The sequence below is a fragment of the Pollachius pollachius genome (assembly GCF_949987615.1).
Source record: "Pollachius pollachius genome assembly, chromosome: 11".
NCBI lineage: Eukaryota > Metazoa > Chordata > Actinopteri > Gadiformes > Gadidae > Pollachius > Pollachius pollachius.
This window is the reverse complement of record NC_136944.1, coordinates 20,446,623-20,460,757: the sequence shown is the minus strand read 5'-3', so window position 1 is coordinate 20,460,757 and position 14,135 is coordinate 20,446,623. Positions and strand designations below refer to the sequence as shown.

The 14,135-nt window shown below is 53.8% G+C and overlaps 1 protein-coding gene across 2 annotated transcripts in view; it reads right to left on the bottom strand.

Annotated features, from left to right (window-relative positions):
• Positions 1-445: 445 nt before the first annotated feature.
• The window catches only part of crebbpb (CREB binding lysine acetyltransferase b), a 38,962-nt gene continuing 25,272 nt past the window's right edge, over positions 446-14,135 (bottom strand). For both annotated transcript variants that reach the window (XM_079746639.1, XM_079746640.1), the window contains exons 15-31: positions 13,838-14,008; positions 12,985-13,156; positions 12,399-12,517; positions 11,726-11,965; positions 10,444-10,532; positions 9,642-9,722; positions 9,331-9,387; positions 8,931-9,008; positions 8,726-8,793; positions 8,132-8,282; positions 7,517-7,663; positions 6,984-7,097; positions 6,317-6,482; positions 5,072-5,239; positions 4,466-4,627; positions 3,626-3,907; positions 446-3,324 (exon numbers count right to left, since the gene is read on the bottom strand). In XM_079746639.1, the coding sequence (XP_079602765.1) occupies positions 856-3,324; positions 3,626-3,907; positions 4,466-4,627; positions 5,072-5,239; positions 6,317-6,482; positions 6,984-7,097; positions 7,517-7,663; positions 8,132-8,282; positions 8,726-8,793; positions 8,931-9,008; positions 9,331-9,387; positions 9,642-9,722; positions 10,444-10,532; positions 11,726-11,965; positions 12,399-12,517; positions 12,985-13,156; positions 13,838-14,008 (4,734 nt within the window). In that variant the 3' untranslated portion in view covers positions 446-855. The remainder of the gene's footprint in view (positions 3,325-3,625; positions 3,908-4,465; positions 4,628-5,071; positions 5,240-6,316; positions 6,483-6,983; positions 7,098-7,516; positions 7,664-8,131; positions 8,283-8,725; positions 8,794-8,930; positions 9,009-9,330; positions 9,388-9,641; positions 9,723-10,443; positions 10,533-11,725; positions 11,966-12,398; positions 12,518-12,984; positions 13,157-13,837; positions 14,009-14,135) is intronic.

The following is a 14,135-nucleotide window of genomic DNA, read 5'->3' as shown; positions in this document are numbered from 1 at the left end:
CAAGTATATCCCACCACAGGCAAAAGAGGTTCAGGACTTCAGGAGTTTTATTTTATTTTTAAATGAAGAAACAAAGAAAGTTTAACATTGCAAGACAAAAGCACTGGGCCCATTCCAGTTTATTGAACACCCCCGCACCAGTCGATGAACACGCAGTGCTGGTCATCCCATCCCCCCCACCCCACACACCTGCCGTGTTTCGGTGCGTGTGCAAAAAGTCCCAGGTTCTATACAAACGTGTTAAACCTCCCGTAATCTCTGCAAACAGGACACAAAGTCTAACTTTCCCAAAGACGTGTCCTTTTTGAAAAATTGTATATTAGAATAAATTAGCCAGGGGGCAAAGAAAGGGAGAAAGAGGTGAAACCTGGCAAAAAAAAAAGTTCCCAGACAAATTCATTTACAGTCTTCTCAACACAAAAAACGCTAGTAATTTTTCCAGAGGTACAAAATAACCAAAATAAAACAAAACTTGATTTTTTTTGTTTTGAGAAGTTTCATAAAAAAAAAGAAAAATAGGAAGTCAACACCAGATCGTAAAGAAATGGAAAACAAAATTAAAACACAACGACCAGAACAACATACTCTTGTGTCCTGGTCTGAACCAAAAAATATATTCTTTGTGTTTAATTGTCCTCTTTTTTTTAAACAGCAATTATTTAAACCCCTCCTCGTGTCGCAGGAAGAATAAAGCAGTCCCTTGGTTTGAATGAAACGTTCACAGTCCTTAGGCCTCTCGACTAATTTCTCTGTATTCCTTTCAACTTTTTACATAAGTACAAAAAAAAAAGGTTCTTGGATGGAAACACGCAATCAAGGCCAATTGTTTTTTTTTAAATCTTCCACCAAGAAATGCTACAATCCTTCGACGTACTTCTCCAGCGTGTCCCCCGTGGTGTCGCCCCCCATCCCCATGTCACTGCCCAGCGCCCCCCGGCTGGGGGGGTTGAGCTGGGGCAGCATGGCGCTCTGCTCCGCCGTCCCCATGTGTCCCTGCTCCATGGAGCCCGCCATGGGCCCGCCCAGGCCGGGGTGCGGCGAGCTGGAGTGCAGCGAGCCGTGCTGCGGCGAGGGGTGCGGCTGCATCCGCGGCGACGGGCTGGAATGGGGGGGCTGCTGCTGTGACGGAGGGCAGGGCGACTGCACGGGCGCCGGCGACCGCACCTGGTTCCCCAGGGCGTTGGTCATGGACTGGCCGGGCAGGTGGGGGCCCCCCTGGGGCGGGCCCTGGAGCATGTGGGGCTGGGGGCTCATGGCGTTGGCCTGTTGCGCCGGGGAGCCCATCTGCTGCTGCTGCTGCTGCTGCTGCTGCTGCTTGAGCATCTGCTGCTGCTGCTGCTGCTGCTGCAGGAGGTGTTGGTGGAGGCTCTGGGCGGCATCCATGCTCATGCCCGGCTGCCCCATCTGGGCCATGGGAGGGAGCTGGCCCACGGGCCCTACGGCAGCCTGCATGGCCAGCTGCTGCTGCTGCTGCTGCTGCTGCTGCTGCATGCGGAGCTGCGAGTAGCTAGGCGGGCCTGGCTGCTGCTGGGGGAACTGACTGTGGCCCGGCGGCATGCCTCCCTGCTGCTGCTGCTGCTGCTGCTGCTGCTGCTGCTGCTGCTGCTGCTGCTGCTGCAGCTGCATGCGCAGCATGTGCCTGCGGTACTGGGCAGCCTGCTGGTTGCCGTTGTGAGCGGGGCTCATCATCTGGCTCTGGAGGCCCATGGGGGTCATGCCCTGGGGGCCCGTCTGCTGCGGAGCCTGCTGCTGCTGCGGCGGCGGCGGCTGCTGCTGCTGTTGTTGTTGGGCGGGCATCCCGGGCCTCTGCACGTGGGCCTGCTGCATGGCGGCCATGGCCTGCATGCCGGCCTGGGGGCCCATCATGGCCTGCTGGGGGCTCTGCTGGGGCGGCCCCTGCCCCTGCTGCCCCTGCCCCCCCTGGGGCTGGGTGGCCTGGTACTTGGCCGTCCGCTGCTTGATGAAGGCCGCCATCAGGTGGGGGTTGGACTTGAGGATGTTGAGGACCTGCTGCTGCTGCTGCGGCGAGCTGGGCGACTTCAGGGTGCGGAGGAGGTCCTGCAGGGCGCTGGGCGCGATGTTGCTCGGGACGCCGCGGGGCATGCCCTGCTGCTGGGGTGTCAGGCCCGGCCCGGAGGGCCCCTGGGGCATCTGGAGCCCCTGCTGCTGGGGCATCATGGACCTCTGCATCAGCTGGCCCTGCTGCTGGGCCATCTGGGAGCCCGGCCCCTGCTGGGGGACCATGTGGCCCTGCTGGGGGGGCCCCTGGAGCTGCGGGCCCTGCGCCGTCTGCATGGGGCTCGGCACGCCGGGGCCCCACGGGCTCTGCTGCATCACCTGGGGGCCCCGGGGCCCCTGCATCATCTGCATCTGGCCGCCCATGGGGCCGCCCACGCGGGGGTGGGCAAGCGGCACGCCGTTCATTGCGAAGCTCTGCTGCTGCTTGGCCTTGGCCACCATCTCGATCTGCTTGGCCACCTTGTGGGCGGCCATCAGGGTCTGCTGCTGCTGGGGGGTCTGCTGCTGCTGCTGCAGCTGCACCTGGGGGGCCATGTTGTGCAGCGGGGACTGCTGCTGGTGCAGCGGGGACGACTGGGGCCCCGGCTTGCCCTGAGGGCCGGGCGTGGAGGGCTGGCTGAGCCGCCCGTTGTTGGGGAAGCCCGGGGCCATGACGGCCGCGTTGGGGGTCTGCTGCTGCTGTTGTTGTTGCGGCGGCTGCCCCTGCCCCTGCACCTGCCCCTGCTGCTGCTGTTGTTGCTGCTGAGGGGCCTGGCCTGGGAGGGGCTGGGGCGTCTGGGGCGTGTTGGGCTGCTGGCCCGAGGTGGGCGTGCCCGGCGTGGACGAGGACGGCGGGGAAGGGAGGGGCATGCGGCTGCCCGCCATGGAGGCCATCCGGCGCCGCATCATCTGGGCCTGCTGCAGCCGGTGCTGCAGCTGCTGCTGCCGCAGCTTCTGCTTGATGTTGAGGCAGAACGGGACGGGACACTTGTTCTCCTGGCAGTGCTTGGCGTGGTAGCAGCACAGGGCGATCAGCTGCTTGCACACGGGGCAGCCCGCGTTGGTCTTGCGCTTGCAGCTCTTGGTGTGCTGCACCACCCTCTTCATCTTCTGGCAGGACGGCAGCGAGCAGTTGGCGTTGCGGCACTGGCAGGCGTGCACCAGCGACTGGATGCAGCGCTGGATGCTCAGACGCCTGCTCTCCTGGGGGCTCTTGGAGGCCTCGCCGCTGGGGTTGTTGCTGTCGTCGTCCAGGCCCAGGCCCCACTTGACCATCTTGTGCTCGTGGCCCTTGATGCCGTGGCAGTTGATGCACAGGTCAAAGTCCTGGAGGGGGGGAGAGGGGGCGGGGGGGAGAAGGGTGATGGTTAGACACACATGCCCGAGGGAACGCATCGCACTGGGAGCTTGGGTACTGGTCTGCGACTACATCGCTGATTCAACGCTGCCTAGTGTGGTTCCTCAAGCTAATTTAGTTTTTTTGTGCTGTTAAATACTTGACTGTGCACCTCTGTTTATGTGAATCCCATTGGTCAGACACACACACGGCCCGCGACACACACACACACACACACACACACACACACACACACACAGCCCCACCCCCAACACACACACACACCCTCACCTCGCAGACGGTGCAGTGCCAGCGCGTCTCCACGTGGTTCTTGCACTCGTTGCAGGTGTACACGAAGCGGTCCTGGCCCTGGTTGTGCAGCTCCACCAGCATGCACATGGAGCTCCACTTGCAGCGCCGCAGCGAGCTGAACTCCCAGTGCTTGTCGCGGGCCAGCGTGAGGAAGGCGTCGCGGCCGTCCATCAGGTCGTTGCTCAGCAGGGGGTCGGGGTCCATGATGGGGGGGAGGGTGTTGACCAGGGGCCCGGCGTGGAGGTGGATCACGAAGAACACCTGAAGGGAGGAGACGGATGGATTAGATAGGTTTCCCAGGCAACAGTAGGACGTTTCCGTATAAACGGCATAGGACGGCTTTTAAGCCATGTATCAACTTTTAGGTTGGATTAATATCAAAATAAACATTTAGAGCATGAAGCAATTATGTTGAGGAGGCTTAGCAGGCTACAGCCGTGACTGAGTAGAACAAACCAATTAAGTCTTCTTGCTTTAAATGGTAAAAGGTAAATGGACTGCAGTTATACAGCGCTTTTCAAACCAGTGGCCCCTCAAAGCCCTTTACCGTATTGCCCAACATTAACCTATTCATATACACGTACACACACCGACGGCGGTATCAACCATGCAAGGCGACATCCAGCTCGTCGGGAGCAGTCAGTGTGAGGTGCCTTGCTCAGGGACACCTCGCTCCTCAGCTAGGAGGAGCCGGGGATTGGACTAGCAACCTTCCGGTTACCGGCTCTACCTCCTGAGCCACATGCCGCTTTACATAAAAAGGTCCACACATCAATCCCTCATTACTCAGGCTAAATTATCGTGGTTGGCTCCGCCCACCTCCTTGTGTTTCTCCATGTTGGCGTAGAGCTTCTGGGACAGGTCATTGGCCACGTTGGGCATGCCCGGCTTCTTCTTATTGGCCCGGCTCACGCTGCTCTTGTTCTTATTGGTCTTCTTGTTGTTCTTCTTCTTGGCGTTCTTGCTCTCTGCCTGAGCCCCCTGGAGGACGGGAGTAGAAGCGCATGACGTTAAGAGATAGAAAGACTGGAATATGAACCTACGGCTAACAGGCTGCTAAAGGACATGCTAACGAACCATAAAAAAACTGCACAAAATTGAAACTTAAAGATAATTAGAATTTAAAGATTTTGACTTTAAGTCGAAATCTTTGTGCGTGCGTTTGTAGTAGAAAGCACCCAAATGTTTACTAGCCAAAACCTTCCCTTTTTCCTCCTCTCCTTGTGTGTTAGTATAGAGAGTGTGTATAGAGTGTGCGCTTGTATAGAAAACACACAAACGTTCCCAACACAAATCCTCCCCTTTTTCCTCCCATCCTTATGCCTTTGTACAGAGCGGTTGTATAGAGTGTGCGTTTGTATAGAAAACACGCCAACATTTTCGGCACACATCCTCCCCCTTTTCCCTCCTCCTCCACCTCCTCACCTCAGGGGTCTCGCAGGAGGTGCTGTTCTCCTCCCTCTTGCGCTCCTCCTCCTCCTGCTCCAGCTCCTTGATGCTCTCCTCCAGGACGTTGGGCCAGAAGTCGCCCTCGAAGTAGGGCAGCTCGTTGGCGCTGGTCAGCCGGTCCTCCGTGGCCTGCTTACAGATGTCCTGAGAGCACACAGAGAGACAAGCGGGTCAGGAACCAGGCCCAGGACCAGGACCAGAGAGAACCAGGACCAGGACCAGGACCAGGACCAGGACAAGGACCAGAGGGAACCAGGACCAGGACCAGGACCAGGACCAGAGGGAACCAGGACCAGGACCAGGACCAGAGGGAACCAGGACCAGGACCAGGACCAGGACCAGGACCAGGATCAGGGGGGACCAGGACCAGAGGGAACCAGGACCAGGACCAGGACCAAAGGGAACCAGGACCAGGACCAGGACCGGGGGGACCACCGGCCAAGCGGCCCTGTTAATCCCTCCAGAGGTAATGGCGCTGGTCCCTTTAGGAGAAGCTTGGCCAGGCAGTTCTTTCTTTTATAGAGAAACCAATACCTGGAACTCTATATCAAGTGCACTACGCAAACTATCAACCCTCACCCCATTTTCTATCTTAGAAAATGGCTTCTGGAAAATCAAACCTGTTGTCACTAGCTGGATAATTAGTAATTTGTCCACTGCTGCTGATCTGTTGGCTATTATGATGTTTTACTCTGATTTGTTTTATTTTTTCTCACTTATTTAGGGTCCACCTACCTTTAGCCTTTGGCTATAATCCTGTATATTTACATTTTTATCAAAAAAATATAGACTTTGTGAAATAAATAAACTTCAAACTTCAAACCCAAGCCTGGGTGGGCCGGGGTTTACGGAGTCAACTTTAGAGCTCAGGAGTTATTTCAAAACACTGAATCCATTACGGCACCCGATACGGGCAACATTTCTATGTTTTTTTTGACTCATTTGAGACTTTCACGGTTTGTCCATTTTGTTGTTTGCCAACTGTACCGTCTGTTGACTGACTTTGTGAGCTACTGGATACCTGAATTTCCCCAAGGGGATGAATAAAGTATCTAACTATCCATCCATCTCTATCCATCCATCTATCAATCCATCCCAATATATTGGCCTTTTCCTAAAACGTTTTGACCTCCAAGTATAAAAACATTAGATGATAATATGAGCGTCTTTAGGGCGAGCTCCTGATTGACCAGCTTCCCGGTTACAGGGAGTCGGGCTGACCTTGTAGTCGTGGAGGATCCTCTCAGCGAAGGCCTTGTCCAGCATCTTCCTGTACCACTCCTGCAGCCTCTTGGGCTTTGGGATCTTCTGGTCCATGGGGTGGCAGTGGAAGATGTAGTCATCGCCTTCGCTGGGAGGGCAGGCCCAGATGTGCCCGAACACATACCTGGAGGAGGAGGAGGAGGAGGAGGAGGAAGGAGAAGAAGAAGAGGTGGAGGTAGAAGAGGAGGAGGAAGGAGAAGGAGGAGGAGGAGGAGGAGGAGGAAGGAGAAGTAGAAGAGGTGGAGGAGAAGGTAGAAGGATAAGAAGAGGTGGAGGTAGAAGAGGAGGAGGAGGAGGAAGGAGAAGAAGAAGAGGTGGAGGAGGTGGAGGTAGAAGAGGAGGAGGAAGAAGAAGAAGAAGAGGTGGAGGTAGAAGAGGAGGAGGAAGGAGAAGAAGAAGAGGAGGAGGAGGAAGGAGAAGAAGAAGAGGTGGAGGAGGAAGGAGAAGAAGAAGAAGAGGAGGAGGAGAAGAAGAAGAGGTGGAGGAGTAGAAGTTTTTACAACAATGCTTATCTCAGGACCCGCTACAATTCCTCCACACTTGCAGAGGAGGAACCCGTTGCTGGTTCCCAGCAGTGAGAGCTCGGGGGCCTTTGGGTGTAAAGGCGCTGCAGGCTAACACCTACCCCAGCTTCTTGACATACTCCAGGTAGCCTATTAGGATCTCGTGGTAGACAGCGGTCCTCAGGAGACGGGGCTTGAAGAAGTGAATGCTGTCGAGGTACGAGATGTAAACCCGTCTACGCAAGGGAGAGAAAGGGGAAGGTCATCAGAGGTGTGTGCTAGGCGGGTACATACTGCGTACGTATGCAAGCAAGGAGGAGCTTGATGAAAGATAGATATAGATAGATCCTTTAATAATCCTTTAACAGCGCCACCCCAGCTTCAAGACAGACAAGACACCACGCATTTCCTCAGATAGCTTCTATACTTAACAAGTTAAAAAAAATATATATATATTAATAAAAACAATGCAATGTTATTTTTGTGCATTGCAAAACCTTGTAGCAGCTGGTATATAAGACTTCCTGTAGCTCTCGGTTTTGCACATTGGTGCAATCAGTCTCTGACTGAAGGTGATGCTCTCGATCCCCTTCAGGGCGATCTGCAGCCCTCAAGGGGGTCTCAGTCTGGATGGGTGGAGGGGGGGGGGGCGTACCTGGTGTTTGGGAAGGGACACTCCGAGCCGTACTCCTGGACGTGCATGCCGAAGAAGCACACGTCCACCCCGTCGATCTCCTCAAACGCAAAAAGTGCTTTGGTTCTGTAAGGGAAGGTCTCCATCATCTCGCCCGAGTCCACAAACCTATGGCCCAACAGAACACATGAACCCGGTCATCCACAAGGCCAGCAGGACAAGGTTTCACGTGCAAATAACAATGAGAATCCAAGCGCTATAGGTCAGACTTTTAGCGTCAATTTAGCGTCATTTGAGGGAAATGCAACAGCCATCAGCCATGCACTGTGGAAATCTTCATGTTTCCAGCTGACTACACCTGCTTCTGTATGACCCATTATAGATTTTAGGGCATTTCTTCCCTGATTGGCTTGGGTAAACCATCTTGCCTGTCAATCACCCAACACTTCTACATGGTAGAGCAACGTGCAGAGGAAGGGAACATTTTTTGGATTTGTTCTAAAATCTTGCTGTTTTTTTTTCTGCTTTCAATCCCCCTCTTTCACTAGACAACTGCTGAATCGTACCCACGGCACCGTGAAGCAAACACTTCATCACTACAGAACCAGAGACCGCCCCACTGACGACTGGACCTACCTGGACTTCATGCCGGGTTTCACCTCCGTGTGTTTATCAGAGCTGGCCACCACCCGGACGAACACCTCGCCCGCCTCCGGGTGGTTCTGCCGCTTCAAGTACTTGTTGACCCGGTCCTCGATGTAAGTGCCCAGGCGCGTCGTCTGCAACCCTGGTAGGACGGGGGGACGGGGGAACAGATTAATGACATTTAACAGCTGCAGAGGAGTTCTGGCTTCTTTAAAGCCCGTCGATGCTGAAGTCACCCTCTTTACTCGGGTCAAATCGTTATTCTATCTTTATCTTTATTGATAATTTTTAAATCAATCGTTGGCTTTTAATGTTGTTTGTTTTCCACCGTCCACTTGTTTTGTACGGACTGTTTGATAGAGTAGACACATTTTGGACAAGAGTCCAAAATTAATTTCCTTTGCGACGATAAAGTTTATCCCATCTTGAATCAGGGATTGCAGCGTGGCGGCAGACAGATGAAGGCAACAGTGATGAGGTCTTGTGTTGCTTTGACCTTAGCATCCACGGTATCCACACTCGATCTCTCCGTCTGTCTATCACGGAGAGCGAGCGGACGTGATGTTCGGATGAACGGCAGCTTACTTTTGGCTGAAAACTTGTTGTCTTTTCTCGTCTTGGTGGACTTCTTGAGGCAGTTGTCACAGATGAAGCTGGAAGACAATACGGCAAAAATAAGTATGACTAGTGGGTCTCAGAGAGGGAGACGGAGACAGAGAGAGAGGGGGCTTCGGGCGGGGGGGTCATAAGAACACATAAAGCAGGAGGAGGTGGACTCATAAAGACTTACCCCGACGGCCAGATGACGTCATAGTGCAGCACACAGATCTGGTGCATCTTCCTCCCGCAGTCTTTACATTCTACAAACCTGGGAGGACAATGGTAAATGTTAAAGTGACTGCATTTATACAGCGCTTTTCTCACCAGTGGCCACTCAAAGCGCTTTACATTACTGCCTAACATTCACCCATTCATGCACACATTCACACACTGACGGCGGTGTCGACCATGCGAGGCGACAGCCAGCTGGTCGGGAGCAGTTAGGGTAAAGCTGAGTGTCACCTCGACACTCAGCTAGGAGGAGCGGGGATCGAACTAGCAACCTTCCGCTTACCGGCCTACCCGCTCTACCTCCTGAGCCACATCGCCACACTCCACTTCACAAAGTCCTCGCTAGTGTTGGTACTTACGGTTCAGGGTCCAGCGAGTCGTTCTTCTTCTTCTCAAACTGCTCTTTTGAAATCATTCTAGACAGAGAACAGGACGGCCGACGCAATGTTTAAAAACACAAAATGAAAGCGAAAGACAAGTGAGCAAAGTGCGTGTACGACTCCGCCCTCAGGTGGAACGCAGGTAATTGTAATTGATGCGTGTGTTGTGTGACATATGGCGAGGGAAAACAAGGTGCCGCTGATATTTAACCAATCATCAATCGGCTGCGGGCCTGGCCTTGCGTCGGGGGGGGGGGGGGGGGGGGGGGGGGGGGGGGGTGTCAACTCACGTCTGGGGCTGCGCGGGGTCGTCGCCCAGGGTTACGCTGTTGCCCTGGATCTCGTTGAAGCACTTCTCGCAGAAGTGGTACCTGTGGGCGAGAAGGCCATGTTGGGGTGGGGGGGTGGGGGGAGGGTGGAACATAGTGGGTGGAACCGAAAGGCCGAGGGAGGGAGGGAGGGGAACAGAACATGAGGTGACAGACAGACACAGACGCATACACAGGTTAGTCACGTATGCGGGGGCAGGACACCGTCACGGTCAGACACACAGACGAGGGGATGGGTGAAACAATAATTAAATGTATGCAGCGTGTTAACAAAGATAACTGCAATGATCCAACACACCATGTTAATTAAGTAAGTAATTACATGTAGGAATTCCATCATGGATGGTCAATTATGTTTTGGATGTTGGTGGTTTAATCGTTAAGCTCTTATTACCAAGGCTCCGTTGAGAAATGATTATTAAAACCAACTGCGAACTGATTTGGTCAAGGACCGAAAAACAAAAAATAATGAATACTATTTTGAACTAAACAAATTTTTTATTACGTTAAATGACATCCATAATAAAGCCCACGTGTTTTAATTCTTAATTTCAGCAGCAGTCACTACGGTACGGATTAAATAGTTCATATTTCTGGGGAAAGATTAGAATGCGGTCGCCTTCTCTCAACACCAGGGGGAGCTTCTGAGCTGGAGTTCAGCCTGGAACCCAGCGTTTGCCTGTTTTGCACATAAATGGTAATTGCTATAATGATGCACACGGACCTCTGGCCCGACGTCCGGCGGCTCTGCGTGCGCACTGACCTGTTCTGGTAGCTGAAGTAGGTGCCGTCCCTTGAGATGGTGCACAGCTGCTTGCCGTAACAGCAGAGGGTCTGAGGCGAGAACTCGTACTGTGGAGGCAACCAGGACAAACAGGGGTTCATCCAGACGTCCAACCAAGTGTGCATTCCCAGGGGCGGCGCTCCCCTAGCCACTGTTTAAGGGGATCATTTGCTCCCGGAGTTTCCGTGCAAACGCGCACACACTGACATTTGGAGCGGTTTTTCTGATTCCTACAGCGTGTTTGTGTTTCTTATCGAGACAGTGGTAAATATACCCCCGCTGATTCAGCAGAACTATGACTGAATAAAGTCCCTCCAACCACATTGCTTATAGATAACACTGTTTGATTAAGTCAGATTTTGTGCATATACACACATTATCAGATCTATGCATTTTGTGGGATCTAATTTGAAACAAAGTGTAATTTCAGAAGTTGCCTGGACATGCAATGAATTACAAAAAACAAACAAAATTCTACACCCTGTGAGTGTAGGATTTTTGTGTTTCTTTTCCTACACACTCCAAAGTGTCTGAACTGTGATTATTTTGACTAAAATGTACAAAGTTGTGTGAAAGTCTGGTACATTCGGCTAAAAATGCTTTTCCAGAGTGACAGTTCTCCATCGGCTGCAAACTGCCCAAGCAGGCGCGTGTTTTGACCACGACCACTTGCTCCTACGGCAGCTCACTCGTGCGTTTTTCCCATAACCTTCACCACCGTCTCGTCACGACTGCTCCGATTGCTTTCTTTCCCTTGCAGGCGGAAGTTCCCCATGCTCCCACAGGGGGTTCGCATACCCTTTAACAGCATTTTCCCTTTCAACCACTACCTTTTCAACAACTAGGACACATGTCCGCCCCTCCTAGCCCCTCTCTCCTCCTCCTCAGCCCCCCTCTCCTGGTCCCCGAGCCCCTCCTCTCATCTCCCCAGCCCCCCTCTCCGACACCCTCTCTCCATCTCCCCAGCCCCCCCTCCTCCTCCCCGAGCCCCTCCTCTCATCTCCCCAGCCCCCCTCTCCTGGTCCCCGAGCCCCTCCTCTCATCTCCCCAGCCCCCCTCTCCGACACCCTCTCTCCATCTCCCCAGCCCCCCCTCCTCCTCCCCGAAGCCCCTCCTCTCATCTCCCCAGCCCCCCTCTCCTGGTCCCCGAGCCCCTCCTCTCCATCTCCCCAGCCCCCCTCTCCTCCTCCCCCTGCCCCCCCTCTCTCCCCCTCTCTCCCCCCCTCCCCCCCTCGCCCCTCGCCCCTCGCCCCTCGCTCACCTTGCGGCCGCAGCAGTAGCCCAGGCCCTGCATGACGGGGTCGATCTCCGCCTCGAACACCTCGGCCAGCTTGGAGCAGTACTTGTAGACGCGGGACGTCTTGCGGTTGTACAGCCAGGCGTTGTTGAACATGAGCCACACGTCGTCCACGTACTGCCAGGGCTCCTGGAACTGCCCCGTGTCCAGCTTGCGCTTGATGGTGGACAGGTCCATGGGGGTCTTCACGATGTCAAAGTAGTCCTGCGGGGAGGGGAGGGGAGGGGGGAGGGATGAGGCCATTAGGGACGTGTTTTTTTTGGGGGGGGTCAGAGGGTTGGATTGTGCATGGGGGCGGTTATGGACGCATGATTATCAGAAACGATGATCTATGAAAGAAACCTCTACGGGTTTATAGACAACGTACCCTCATGTCTGACTACGGACGTAATTTCAATGCCACGAAAATGCATTCGTTTAATTATTAAGTACAAAATTAGACCAAACTTCACATAATGGAACCAAAAACGGGAGATATAAATCATCTAAATCCATAACATAACAGGGAACCGCTGGTCTGAAATTGGCTGTGCATCCTGAAATGAAAACGTGGTGTGGTGATGGTGGTGGTGATGGTGGTGGTGGTGGGGGTGGGGGTGGTGGTGGTGGTGGTGGTGGTGGGGGTGTGTCCACTCACGGGGATGCCCAGCAGCATGGGGTCGACCGGCTGCCTGAACGGCAGGGACTCGGGGTCCTGGCGGTAGAGGGACTCCAGGGTGGGCATCAGGGCCTGCCTTAGCTCCTCCGGCTTGAAGACTGCAGAGCGAGAGGTCGAGGGGCGGCGTGAGAGGGCTTTACCGACCCGCCCAGGGGCTGAACGTGCTACCACATGTCTACCACATATTCTGTTGGTGTGTATGGTGATATCATGTCCACTCAGTTATAAATCAAATGCAAAATGAGAAGGGGCAATTTTATGACTGGGGGCATAGGACGTTTGTAATTGTTCACTGCATGTGCAGGCATCTTCTGAAACGCGACTTTATTTCAAATGAGGTCCTACAAAATGCATAGGTCTGATTATGTGTGTATGCATCAAAAAAGAATCGGACCTAATCAAACAGCGGTACCTATAAACAGTGTGGTCGGAGTGACCTCATTGTTAACATCTATTCCAAAATGTTGAAGTTGCAAAGGTCGCACTAAAAATGATTTGCAAGAAGCAAAAGTCACAGAAGACGTTTTTTTTTTTTTTTCCCCCCCGGGGCGGTTTCGGCTCCTACTTTTCCTGCGGTTCTGCGCGGCGGGGGTTCCGTTGGTGCCGTCCTCCTCCTCCTTGGGCTCCGCCTTCACCAGGGGCTTCGTGTCCTCCGTGTCCATGGGCTCCTGCTTGGCCTCCAGTGCCTCCTCCTTCTTCACCGGCAGGGGCTTGCGGTCCACCTCCTCGTGCTGGGGCTGCAACACAGGGGCGCCGTTACCAGCCTGCGGACACTTGCAGTACGGACACGGTCTTCTTATAGATGCATAGGGGTAAACTGGGGGGGCCTGGGCGTGGGGTGCATTGGCTTCTCCACAGGGGGGGGGGTGGGGCGGCTAACGACACGAGGCCCGGAGACGGGGAACGCTTTGGTGGATGGAGGGCGTGCAGAGACTGCATTCATGGGTTTGGTTATTTCAATGGTTCGAGTGGCCCCTTTAAACCCGAATCGTGGTGTAATTCTGATACTTTTTCAGATCTGTAAAGATGTGAAAGATAAGAACTGACACCGAAAAAGTATAAGTTGAGTATTCTGACGGTGGGTATTACGTTTTGATACTTAATATACACACTTATTGTATGTCGTATGTCCTTGCTCTGAAAAATAGTACTTCACCTGTGTAGCGTCTTAGCCTAGCTATCTTGTTGTATACAGGGAATGGGTTAACCTAGCCAGTGTCAATGCTTAGCCCTTGTTTCTATGAACATCTCTACTGTACCGACAGCGATATATTGTTTCTCTTTCTTCGGACAAATGTACTTAATGTAAGTCGCTTTGGATAAAAGCGTCTGCTAAAAGCCCTGAATGCGAATTTCAATATAAGGTGTATAAGTCCATCCACTGTGTTCCCCCAGGAGTCCTCATCACGTCTCTCTACCTCGCTCTTGATGTCCATCTGCTTCTTGCCCGAGCCTCCGGTGCCGTCCTCCCTTGGCTCAGCTCGCGTCTCCGCGGTAACCATGTCGGGCAACGCCTGCTGGGAGCTGGCGTCCGCCACGGAGCCCGGCGTGGGGACGTGGTTGTCCACGCTGGCCGCGGCCTGGGAGAGCTGCAGGGAGACACATGGGGAGAAGTTGACCGTACCGGTATCCACTGGGAGGACGCGCAGGATGCACGAGGCTAGCCTCTCGGAGCCTCTGAGGGGATAAATAATTCACGCATTGTGTGTTAGGCCC